The sequence below is a fragment of the Branchiostoma belcheri genome, unplaced genomic scaffold, assembly GCF_001625305.1.
Source record: "Branchiostoma belcheri isolate BF01 breed outbred unplaced genomic scaffold, Haploidv18h27 scaffold58, whole genome shotgun sequence".
In the NCBI taxonomy this organism is placed as follows: domain Eukaryota; kingdom Metazoa; phylum Chordata; class Leptocardii; order Amphioxiformes; family Branchiostomatidae; genus Branchiostoma; species Branchiostoma belcheri.
In genome coordinates, this window is record NW_017804220.1 from 2096774 (window position 1) to 2109812 (window position 13039).

Genomic DNA, 13039 nt, shown 5'->3' on the forward strand with positions numbered 1-13039 from the left:
CCTTGTTAACAATATCAATCTTTAATCTTTCAATCTTTATTAAACTTGACAACTCTCAAAGTCTGAATGACATTGATCTGACAAAATAATAATATAATTAATACATCATCCACAGAAAACTTACAAATACACTAAAAACTATAAAAGAGTTGAGTCAAATACACATTCATAATCAAATATACAACGTTATTTATACATTCAATATGCTAGTATCGTAACCTAACAGGAGACAAATGTACCGTTTGTACATTTTTTTTCACATCATTTGCCCTTTTAGCGTATGAGCTAAAAGCTCCTGCCTACTAACTGCATCTATTCAGTGAAATCATAAGGTAACAGGAACTTCATAATATGTCAATGGAAAGGCCACTCTTTACACCAAACTATGGGAAATTTTTCTGCAACAAAATTTTCTGTATTTTCGTTGTTATTGGTGGCTCTCTTTTTTAAAAGGAAACGGTTTAGCTGTGCTTTTAGGAAACGATAGGAATACCATCAGGAACAAGCAAAAACCTGGTGTTACTGTTTTAACGTCCTACTTTGGTTAGCATTGATAGTCGGCAAGCGTCAAGTAAACCTCCAATGCTTTCCAGAATTAATCACAAAGATTAAGTTTCAAGAAACGATACACATACTATTGACATAAACAACTAAAAACCTTGTGATGAGAAACATCATGCATTGTTAAGCACAAGTAGGTCACCAACATCAAGAAAACCTCCGGTGCTTTGTACCATCACACAGATTAATTTTTTTTAAAGCTGTGCTGTTATGAAACGATAAGCATATAGTCAAGAAGAAGTAAGGACCTTGTGATGAAAGAACAATCGTTTAACATCTACATTGTTCAGTGTTGGTGGTTTATCTCCAACGTCTTTTATGAAAATTGTACCATCACAATGATTAAGTTTTTAAGTTTTGCTATTAGGAAACGATAAGTATATACTTTTATTACGTACAAGTAAGAGCATTGTGATGAAAGAATAATTGTTTAACATCTACATATTCTTCAGTGTTGGTGGTTTACCTCCAAGGCCTTTTATGGAAATTGTACCATCACAATGATAAATCTTCGATAAGTATATAGTTATGAACAAGTAAGGACCTTGTGATGAAATAACAATTGTTTAACATCTACATATTGTTCAGTGTTGGTGGTTTACCTCCAATGCTTTTATGAAAACTGTACCATCACAATGATTAAGTTTTCAAGCTTTGCTATTAGGAAACGATAAGTATATAGTTATGAACAAGTAAGGACCTTGTGATGAAAGAACAATTGTTTAACATCTACATATTGTTCAGTGTTGGTGGTTTACCTCCAATGCTTTTATAAAAAAACTGTACTATCACAATGATTAAGTATTCAAGCTTTGGTAATAGGAAACGATAAGTACGTGTATAGTTATGAACAAGTAAGGACCTTGTGATGGAAGAACAATTGTTTAACATCTACATATTGTTCAGTGTTGGTGGTTTACCTCCAATGCCTTTTATAAAAACTGTACCATCACAATGATAAATCTTCTAAGCTTTGCTATTAGGAAACGATAAGTATATAGTTATGAACAAGTAAGGACCTTGTGATGAAAGAACAATTGTTTAACATCTACATATTGTTCAGTGTTGGTGGTTTACCTCCAATGCTTTTATAAAAAAAAACTGTACCATCACAACGATTAAGTTTTTAAGCTTTGCTATTAGGAAACGATAAGTATATAGTTATGAACAAGTAAGGACCTTGTGATGAAAGAACAATTGTTTAACATCTACATATTGTTCAGTGTTGGTGGTTTACCTCCAATGCTTTTATAAAAACTGTACCATCACAATGATTAAGTTTTTAAGCTTTGCTTTTTGGAAACGATAAGTATATACTATTGATTTTGAACAAGTAATGGCCTTGTGATGAAAGAACAATTATTTAACATCTACATATTGTTCAGTGTTGGTGGTTTACCAAATGAATGCAGGTCGCTATGATTAAGTTACAATTATATGTTTATAAGTGCTCTTTTGGCAAATTAGTGTGTAGACAAAATAAAGCTACTACACGTACATACACATAGAACCCTCCAGTAACATCCGAAGGAAAACGACAATGTATATTAATGTTCGTTACAGAGTCTGCAGAATGGTTTTACTACCCCATCTGCCTGTAAGATTTACTTGGCATCATAAGTCATCTGTCAATTATTGAAATATGTTGTCAATAAAAGAACAAAATGTTTGTAAGTGTTAACATGTGTATGTGAGATGCCTGGAATCCAGGGCCTGGATCAGAAATGCCATCAATACCAAGCTGTCAGCGTATCATCTTTGAACATCCCAGAATAAAATACAATGTGTGGCTTTATCCCCATCTTGTGAGATATCTTTCCTTTATTTGGTTTATCATAGTGAAGAGGATCTGCATCGGTCGAAATCATAACATTTGTAACGCGGCACAGCTGCATTTTAAATGTAAAAGCATCAACGACGTCGACAAAACAGGGCAGTGTTAGATGAGGTCAATATCATTGTGCAATACAAATAATTGCACAAACCAAATAAGCACCAAGTAGGAAGTTATAATAACTTCGTATTGACAGTTAGGACATATGTTATGCTAGTCATAGCAAAGAGACTGCCTGAGGCTAGATGGCGCCCTCCCCTGCTCTGTACATGATATATCCATGATAATTTGAGTTCTTGTCATGACAAGGTCATGAAACAACACATTCCGCACCGAAAAATAACATAGAATATTCTGCAATTTGTAATATCTTTCAATATAAGACGAGGATCCTGAAAGAAACTAAAAATGCTTGCCTGATACACAAAAGGACCTAAGCAGCTCCAACAAATCAGCTTTTCCTTGAATGCATACCAGATACTAACAGCTATGTCCCACTCAAAAATCAAAACCGTAGCATGTCCTGAGATCAAAACCCTGTACCCCGCCGCGGTACCTTACAAAAGGACTTAAGTACTAAAAAATTACACTGACCTTCCTATTCTTAACCTCAATCTACCTACCTAAAATCATTAAGACACATGCACCACACCTCAATGTATAACCAAATACAAAATTAGCAATCCATATATATGGTGTACCTAAACACATAACCTCCTGACGAAGGTAATTGAAAGACAGATCTTTCTTTACTATGCTAATGATGGCCCCAAGGCTAAAATACCAAAGTAAAAAAAAAATGATTTTCTGTGCATCAAGATGTTAACGTTTATTTTTGCTAACGACCAAGTAGTTGTAAAAGTCCTGACATAGTTTTGTGTTGACCACTTTCATAGAAAACGAACCTTCATGAGTGTAATATATGTTGATATATAGTACTACTACATTGTACGAGGTGGATCAAATTATTGTTTGCTTCATTTGCTTCACAAATCCCTTGGGCTCCAAATATAGACCTCGTTAAATGCTGAATAGAGATTCCTGGAAATAATTAAGTATGGGGTTCACCGCCCTTTCTGTTACACCAAGGACAACAAAAGAAGTAAGGTACAAGAGGCGTGTATGAGGTTAGCAGCTAAAGGTACATGACTAATTATAAAGGGGACCAGGCTTGAGCATTTTTTAAAGACTGATGATGGCAAGTTAAAAAAACAACTTAGAAAAGATTTATGATTTTAAGAATTATCCCCAATTTCTAGATTGTTTGATCAAGGAAAATCAGGAATCCATACATACTCTTCTGCAGGTCTATAGCTAACGAATGCAAACCCTGAATTTATAGATGGTCGTTTCCTCTACTTTATTGAAGCAGTAGTCAAATGTAAGAGTAAGATTTGTCCACAAAGATTCAAGAACATTATACAGACCCACACGTGTGTCTAACCATATTTGTTATGATGATGCAACTCAGTCTCTCAGCTAGCGCGGCACGTTATATATGGGTCATTGCAATCAGATGTGTCTGTCTTACCCGCAGTGACCTGATCGGAAGCACAGACGGCACACGTAGGTTGAATTTACATGAGAAAGAAAATTTCACAAGAGCCAACCAGTGAAAGATACGTCACCAGGGCTGCACATTCTCCGCCTTTTTTGATCGCAATCATTCTGATCTGTGTTAAAAGGGGAGGCTACCGACCAAGTACAACCAGTTCGGGTGGAGAGGGACGCTTCGTATGACATCGAGTTCATCTAATCCTCAAGGACACAGAAGAATCAGAACAACAGCGAGAGACAAGAAGTCTCCTACATAAGCCAAGGTAAGGCTATTTCATTTGTGTAAAAGATTATATCCACACAGTACCGAGGTTCACTTTTATCGGGCGTAAATAAATCAGTCGAGTTCGACCTTTGAACTAGCTATTAGTATCTCCCGGTTTGTAATAGGGCAGACATACAGAAGAAAATATCCCGACAAGTATGGTCTACCATGATTTTGTCTTTGTCAAGAGTTTGCCACATGCAATCGTTACAGAAGTGTCTGTCGTCTTAGTGTAGTAGCCGGTCGAATTGTATTGAGTTTTTGTGTCGCCCACAATATTCTAGGTTACTGCAATTGTAGTCGAGCGAGGTCGTGTTGACAACAGCTTTTTATGAACTACAGGCCACTTTACTAATAGAGAGCTTAATATGCAGTAAAGCAGTCAGTTGACAACTACTTCCATAACACAAGGAACATGCTTGGTGTACAGTCTACCACTTTTTTCATCGTATCAGCTTCATGTTGGCTCAAATTTACAGTCAACATTTTGGCGCACCAATTCACCACTAATTTCTACCCCCACTTGGTTGACTTAGCCGGTATCTTTATATGCCTGACAGTATCTGCAGTTTATTTTCGTAACAGTGACGGGGTTGCTTGTCGTTTTGACGTATCATTTACCGATAACTTTTTAACCACAGCGACAACCATGGTCCGGGAGGGTTCACCTTTTTAGTATACAGTTCATTGCCAATTTCTTTGTTTATTGGTTAACTAGCAGATGAGTTGATTTTTCACTACTCACTCCGCCCTCCATTTTTTAACTCGCACAGGTAACAGCCAAAATCGAATAAACCGTCACCATTTTGCCTTAAAATTTACAGATAATTTCTTATCTATGCCGACAACAGGTCATTTTAGGTCAGTTCAGACCCTTTTGTCCTAAAAGTTGATTTCTGTTTAATAAGTTATTTTAGGTAGCAGATCACAGGTAAAACTGTTGAACTGTTTGTCTGCGAGTAATGAAGCATGAACTTAATATCTATAGTGCTGAATAGAGATTCCTGGAAGTAATTATGGTTCCTGGAAGGGGCGCGCCGTCCGCCATCCTTGACATTAATGTGAACAAAAGGACCAAGGGTACGATCGGTGTTCAGGTCGTCACCAGTGAGGACTACAAGACTAATTATTTTTGGGCGTGAGCTCAAGTACGTGCACACAATGTAAGATGTGAAAAGAGAATATTTTTATAGGTAGAATTTTTAAAGTCAGATGCTGACATGTTAAGATACGAAACGGTGTTAGTGTATATAACATACAATTTTTAAAAATTTAGTGTATGATCCAAGCGACTAGTATAAGGAAGTCCTACTTTTGTGTTGGCCTAATAAATGCGTACCCTGAATTCATAGATGGAAGGCAAAGTCTTTCACGACCACGTCTTCTATACAGTATATAAACAAAAGTCACAGGTACCAGTAGATTTCTCCTGAAGTATTCAAGAATATTCTGCAGGCCCGCATAGGTGCGTCTGACCCCTTAAACATGCAAGTCTCCCAGCTAGGGCCACACCTTATACAATTCTAGACTTGTCATTCATACGGTATGCGTCTGTCGTACTAAACAATGATCTTGGGGGATGTGTCGTCGACACACCTCGATGAGGTAACTCAGAAAGAACATTTGGTCAGAACCAACCTGTGAAAAAAATGTATCTAGGGCTGCATTTTTCCGCCTTTTTTATTGCCATTGTTTATATGTGTGTTAAACCGGGGACGCTACCGATCAATTACAACTAGTTTGAGTGGAGAAGGCCGCATGTTACAATATCGAGTTTATCCAAAACAATCGTAAGAGACAAGAAGTATTTTCCTTGAGTTTGTTTTCTATGTGACCGCATGCGTGTGACCGCATGGTTGAGTCGAGTTAACTGTCACCAGTTTGGTGTAAAGTTTCCGGCCGCACCAGGGTTAGACAAGCATTTTGTTGAGTTGACCTCTATCCTTATGCCGGCGTCACAGTGATCTCGCCCCCTCCCCCCGTCATCTTGCTCTCCCCGGGTCGAGATCTTTAATGATCTCGCCCTACCCGCAGCTACCCGCTATTGATTTGGTCCTCGCCGCAGTTTTAGATCTGTTTTATTTTGGGTCTTTTTACCATATTCTGACAAAATCTGTACATTTCGATTTTTTGTCATGGAGACATTTGCTATTACACCCAAATGGTCTATAAGTCGGCATGGATATACCTTGTATATCTGCAAACAACAAGTCATTATATCATTTTTAGCATACACCTCTTTAACACTGTGTGATTTGAGACTTTTTGACTGTTTTCAGGTCAAACTTTACTGTATGGTGAGGGAGATTCATAAGAACGGAATGCAGAGCAAGAGCCAATAGACATGCAGCTTTTCTCTAGTCTTCTTACTGATTGTTTGATGGGATTTAATAGGGTTAACTGAATTAACACCTGCACCAAGCCATAACACATTGACAGTATTTTCACTTTTGTTTCTCCTTTTTTGTGTCCTTTCCTATAAAATATATTCAATTTTTGGGGCCAAATGACCTGGCTTTAGCAGCAATTGTAACTAAAAAGTACTGTATGGGCATTAAGTAGTTGATGGCGCGGTATGGAAACACTTGGTATTGCGGAACACGACATGGAATTTAATATTGGAACAGCCTCCTTTTTTAATGACAGTATGGACTGAAATATGCTATATTTGCTCCCTTTATCTGTATGCATTTTCATGAATAATTTTCCACCAGGGTATATCATACAAGGAGTGGAAGCTAAGGCTATATTAATGATTATAATTGTAATGTCACTCAGCTTTTTGATTATGTAGCATTGTCTGTAACGTTTTGGTTGTGTAATTTTCGAAACTATCAGGAGTTGTTGTGAACATAATGTTATATATACCTCCCGTCAAATAGGTAGTTGAAGTTGGATTTTCATAAATATATATCTTGACAGGCTAACTACAAGCCCCGAGGAAACCATGAGGTGCCTTCTGTCAGTAGTCATCACACTGCTGTGTGTGGGTCTGGTGACTTCGACAAGCCCACCGATATTGCCAAGCCCACCGATATATGAGGAATTACCTTCAGGTGAGCGTGATCTATATTTAAGATTGCTTCTTACACTTCCCACTGTATACTGACGAACGTATTGACATGTTATCATCTTTAACTAACATCCTGCCATTTGACATAAACAACGCCACCGACAACACCTTATGTTCAACTATTCTCAGGGGTAACCCCTCATTGTCGTTTGTCAACAACTAAAGAATTTGATTTGCTTTTGAACTTTATTTTGCAGACAGGACGTTTTGTTTGATATAATTGATTGATTTTGATTTGTACACCAGCTCATTATGTACCTTTGTCTTTTCATATTATTACTACTACTTTGTTTTACTGTTTTCTTTTATATGTGAGGAGAGGGCTGACATAAGTTTCAAACGTTTTGCCTAATCCTCAAAAAATAAATGTGAATAAAATAAATAAATAAGTATATCATGTACTACGTTAAAAGTAAATAATATGCAACGGATTTAAAAGAAGGCCTTATGTTAGGTTCAAATGAAAGAAAAAATTATGCATCTAGATAAGACCTAATTCCTAACTACTCTATGTTTAACCATTTTTTCACATCGTTATTTCGTTGTACGTTAAGAAATGATAAAAGACAAGGTCATTCAGTATACATGTAAAATGTATTAATATTTGAAACAGTTTATCTCTTTACCTGCGATGATCGTCCCGACGGCACCTACCCTGACCCGCACGACTGCACCAAGTTTTACGAGTGCAGAAACGAAAAACATCGCGTCGCTCCTGTCCGGATGGGCTACATTTTGACATCGGAAATCATCCATACGGATGTGAAGAGCCTGAATATGCCACATGTGGTACGTCTTCTATTTACGACATATAGAAATAGCAATAAGAATAGCACCATGTATTTGCCCAACGTGTTTGAATGGTATCATTGTAAAAACTATCTCCGAAAGCATTTGAATGAGTATTGAAACCGTTGCTAACAGTAATTATGTTATTTTATGTTGCTTGACTCCAGGCAGAATAGTATGGGATTTACCATAATAATGGAGATCTTAATAAACAAACAAACAAATAAACCGTTCTTGTTGTATACGGTCAAGATACCATGGCTAGCCTGCTGCTAGTTCTAACTGTATTATATAGTTATTATAGAGTTATACACTTCTGATATATGCATTTAGCCCCATGGGCATGAACATGCAATTAAAGATTTATTACTATTTTATGCAGCCTAGTCAAATCAAACAGCAAATTGTTGTCTGCAATACTGAGAACTATTGCGGAGAAAGGTGATAGCTATATAATCATTCTTTGCTAAGACCATATCCTCTCTTCATTCTACAGCTCGTTGCCCGGAGTCCAGTCACTGGACCAGTTGTAACGGAAATTGTCGCCCTACCTGTGATGATCCGAATCCAGTTTGTCCCAAGATCTGCCGCCCAGGATGTAAATGTAATCAAGGCTACGTGTGGTATGGCGAGAAATGCATCGCGGAACACGCGTGTCGTTACAAACCAAGTGGTGGGCAAGGAGGTAAGCTAAGCTTAGGATGATACAACTGTCTCAGTTCATCTGTGTTGGTATACTTCATTATGATCAACAGGACTAAACGCTCAGACCAACACTGGGTAAATTGGGACTAAATTTTCGGCCAACTCCGTCAGCCTTGTTGACGGAATGGACCCGTCTACTGCAGCTTCCGGGACGTGACGTCGGAAACATGTGATTGCAACAGAGGGTCGTACGTGTCAGATAACCTGTGTCACCGACCCTCTGCTGCAATGTTGTGTTTCCGACGCAGTAGACGGGTCCATTTCGTGAACAAGGCGGAAGGAGTCGGCCGAAAATTTGGGTAAGTCCCAATTTACTCAGTGTTGGTCTGAACGTTAAGCCCTTCTTGTCATAACTACAAGTTTCGTTGCGTGATAATCTTGGATAAGACCAAAACCATAACAAATTGATGTTTTATCTTTATTTTCACATTTTTGTGAAAGTCATTGCACAGTGCAGTCCACTCAATATTAATACTTACTAATAGTTTTGTATTAAACCTCTCTCCGTGCTGATACCTTGTCGTCTGTTTTTACCATCTTTTCTAAAGGAGTCATTATTGTCTAATGTAAGCCTTAGTATCATAGTACATTACTAGCAGTGACTTAGGCATATGTTTGGTACGTTTTTTCTGTGTTTACTACAGCATGCCCAGAAAACTCTCACTGGAACACGTGTGGTGACCTCTGTGTTGGTACCTGTGATAACCCGAGGCCACCCTGCCCGAGGATCTGCGCTGAGCCAGCCTGCGCCTGTAATGATGGCTACGTCTCGCACAACGGCAAGTGTATCCCAGAAAGCCAGTGCCCAAAGCAACTTGGGCGTGAGAGTGAGTTTTTTCCTTTGTACGTCTTCATTCATAGTTGCGCTATCATGTGCTGCATTTCCTGCTCTAGCATGAATTCAGTTTGTTTAAGCTACAAACATTGTGAATCCAAGAAAAGTCAGGTCAAGGTAAACCTGAAGAAAGCTTGACAACTGGTTAAAGCAATTTCTACAACAAGAAAACACACAATGTTGTTTGCATCGTTGGGAAAGAGAGACTCAAAACTTGGGAAAACCACCTGAAGAACCTTTTAAATTCTAACATAGTACCTGCCGTCAACACTACACTGTGCCAATTGAAAAAAAAAATGGCGGATTAACGTTCAAATTAAATGTATAGGCTGGAGGCCAATAGAATTAACAAATATGCACATTCAGTAATTGTGGTAAAAATCTATATTCAATGCGTTTACTATAAAAACTAACTGTATTTTGTATTGCTGTTTTCTAATGGATGATGTACATTTACTCCCTAGGTGTTCCCGAGTGCAAGTATGGCGCCTACTACAACTCAGCGACAGGGCAGTGTGTGTGTGACCAGGCTTGTGATCGTAAACTCCATCGGGTCTGCGGCTCAGACGGACAAATATACAATAACCCATGCCTCCTGGAGGTGGCCGCGTGTGTGAATCAACAGGACATCCGCATCATTGGCGAACCACCTTGCCCCTCTTCAGGACAAGGTGGGGGAATATTCCTTTTGACATGCAAGGAGGATATTGAAGACGAATTCCATTTCATGATGTCATGCCCAACATATGAAGAAACATACAAAAGTTGATGCAATCTGTAGCTTCCAAAACTAATGTTGAATTACCCCATTGAAAACCAGATATCTTTAAAACAATATTATGCTCCTCTCATGATCTACTACGTCTCGATGTACGTTCACTTGGAAAATACATATCTGAATCACTACAAAAGCGACACCATATTGTAATGAACTGACATATCTTCTGAATTACAGAATGTAATAGTACTCAATAACAATACTGTAATAATGAATGTAATTTTTTCATCATAGCAAAATTGCACGCTTCGAATACATTTTCCGCGGCGTGTAAACCCTGAAAAAAAACGTGAAAATGGCCTTTTGCATGTGCGTGTTTCATGCCTTGATTAAGAAATCTTCTATCCTCCGTCCAGCTTGAAACAATGATGTTGATATACAGGTTTTCTAGTTCATTTGTCTTTTTAATAACTTTCTTCCCACACACTGCAGTAGATTATAGATTGATGCTTTGTACATGATAATGTATGGTGTAAATTATGCTAATATGTATATTATATGATAATTCAATAGAGTTTGATTAAGTGCTATTATTGAGTTTTTAAATATGTTTTCTTGAGTTTTTAAAGATGTTTTTTTTTCACACTTCACTCAGTCTAGAGGGAAAAGTAACAAGAGCAGACACAGATGCATCGTCCACTACCACTGAACGCGACTCTCATCAGCTGGGCATAATTTTCATCAGCATCTGTATGTTCATAGGCTTTGTCATTATCTTAATCAACATCTGTATGTTTATACAACTGAATAGGTATAGGTTTTTATGATTAGATGGTGATAATGGGTAGAGTTTGTGGTTGAGTGTTTGTGCAAATAACTTGAACATGCTATACAAATAGCCTTGCATGGTGCCTGTTATATCCTGCAGCTGGTAGCTGGGGGTGGAGTGTATTGGTTCTCTGACAAAACAACCTAGGAGGGCACGCAGAGTACATGATGACTAGTAACTAGAGGATGGATAAATTTTATGGGCTTAAGTGATAGGGGCAGTGTTCGTTTAGTAATGCATTATTACTATTACTATAATACACTATCATAATTATGAGCTGGACTTCAAAGCCTTTGCTGACTAACTAATCTATGTACTGAAAACATAAGGTAACCGGAACCTGCTAATATATTGAAAATGCCACTTTTATATCTAACTATGGGAACTTGGAATCTTAATGCATTTTTGCTGCAACAAAATCTTCTCTATTTTCGTTGTTATTGGTGGCTCTCTCTTGTTGGAAGGAAGCGTTTTAAGATATGCTTTTAGGGAACGATAGGTATAACGTCAGGAACAAGCAAAAACCTTGTGATAAGAAAACAACTGTTTAACATCCTACTTTGGTAAACATTGGTAGGTCAACCATCAAGCAAACCTCCGATGTTTACCAGAAACAATCACAAAGATTAAGTTCTAAGAAACGATATCATACATAATATTTACATAAACAACTAAGAACCTTGTGATGAGAAAACAACATCATGCATTGCTTAGCATTGGTAGGTCACTGACATCAAGAAAACCTCCAATGCTTTGTACCATCACACATATTACGTTTTTAAGCTTTGCTATTAGAAAATTAATTATAGAAGGGAAGAAGTAAGGACCTTGTGATGAAAGAACAATTGATAAACATCTACACATTATTTAGTGTTGGTGGTTTACCTCCAATGCTTTTATAGAAATTGTACCATCACAATGATTAAGTTTTTAAGCTTTGTTACTAAGAAACGATAAGCGTATGGTTAGGATTAAGTAAGGACCTTGTGATGTAACAATTGTTCAACATCTACATATTGTTCAGTGTTGGTGGTTTACCTCCAATGCTTTTATAGATCACATCACAATGATTAAGTTTTAAGCTTTGTCATAAAGAAACGATAAGCGTACAGTTAGGATTAAGTACGGACCTTGTGATGAAACAATTGTTTAACATCTCCATATTGTTCAGTGTTGGTGGTTTACCTCCAGTGCTTTTATAGATCACATCACAATGATTAAGTTTTAAGCTTTGCCATAAAGAAACGATAAGGGTACAGTTAGGATTAAGTACGGACCTTGTGATGAAAGAACAATACACATGGGTAACATCTATATGTCGTTAAGCATTGGTAGGTTACCCCAAGTGCTTTTGGTAGCTTACTTTCGATGCCTTTCATAGAAATCACAAAGATTAAGTTTTTAAGGTGTGCTCGCTATTACACGTCGTGATTGGTATAGGTATAATCTATTGTTAGGCAACGCTGATATATTACCGACCAGAGAAGTAAGTTGTGATGGAGTTCATGTGTTGAACACCGGTTTGTTAAGAGAATTGAATCCACCAGAATGGTTTTCCCTACACAACAACAACTCTTCGAATGTACACTTTTTTGTCTGATAAAGAATACGGCTTCATTTAGACCAAGTAGGCACCTGGCGATCTGCATTGTTAATCACCTGTCCCGAGCACATCAAGAACAATGTTTTTTTAACATTTAAAAGTGTTTATGTAGCCATTTTCTGTTTGATAGATATTAGCTAAATCTTTGCACTATGTGAGGAAAGTTAAGGAACAAAATCCCAAGTTAAGAAACAAGATTATTCCAGATTATTTGCAGGTAGACATCAGAAATACCTACACTATCCTGCATATGAAGTAAAGCATCGCAGC

At 37.5% G+C, this 13039-nt stretch overlaps 1 protein-coding gene across 1 annotated transcript; it reads left to right on the plus strand.

Annotated features, from left to right (window-relative positions):
* Positions 1 to 7339: 7339 nt before the first annotated feature.
* LOC109481812 (zonadhesin-like) lies at positions 7340 to 11175 on the plus strand. The gene is made up of 6 exons (XM_019784400.1): positions 7340 to 7421; positions 7969 to 8079; positions 8576 to 8764; positions 9429 to 9611; positions 10084 to 10290; positions 10993 to 11175. Exons 1-6 carry the CDS (start codon positions 7340 to 7342, stop codon positions 10995 to 10997), a joined length of 777 nt encoding a protein of 258 aa, XP_019639959.1. The 3' UTR covers positions 10998 to 11175.
* The last annotated feature ends 1864 nt before the right edge of the window (positions 11176 to 13039 follow it).

Bases quoted from the DNA above. Each gene is read 5' to 3' on its own strand.
- LOC109481812 (XM_019784400.1), top strand. From the start codon at position 7,340: ATGTTATCATCTTTAACTAACATCCTGCCATTTGACATAAACAACGCC. The intron at 8,080-8,575 runs GTACGTCTTCTA...TTCATTCTACAG, and splicing joins GCCTGAATATGCCACATGTG to CTCGTTGCCCGGAGTCCAGT. The intron at 9,612-10,083 runs GTGAGTTTTTTC...TTTACTCCCTAG, and splicing joins AAAGCAACTTGGGCGTGAGA to GTGTTCCCGAGTGCAAGTAT.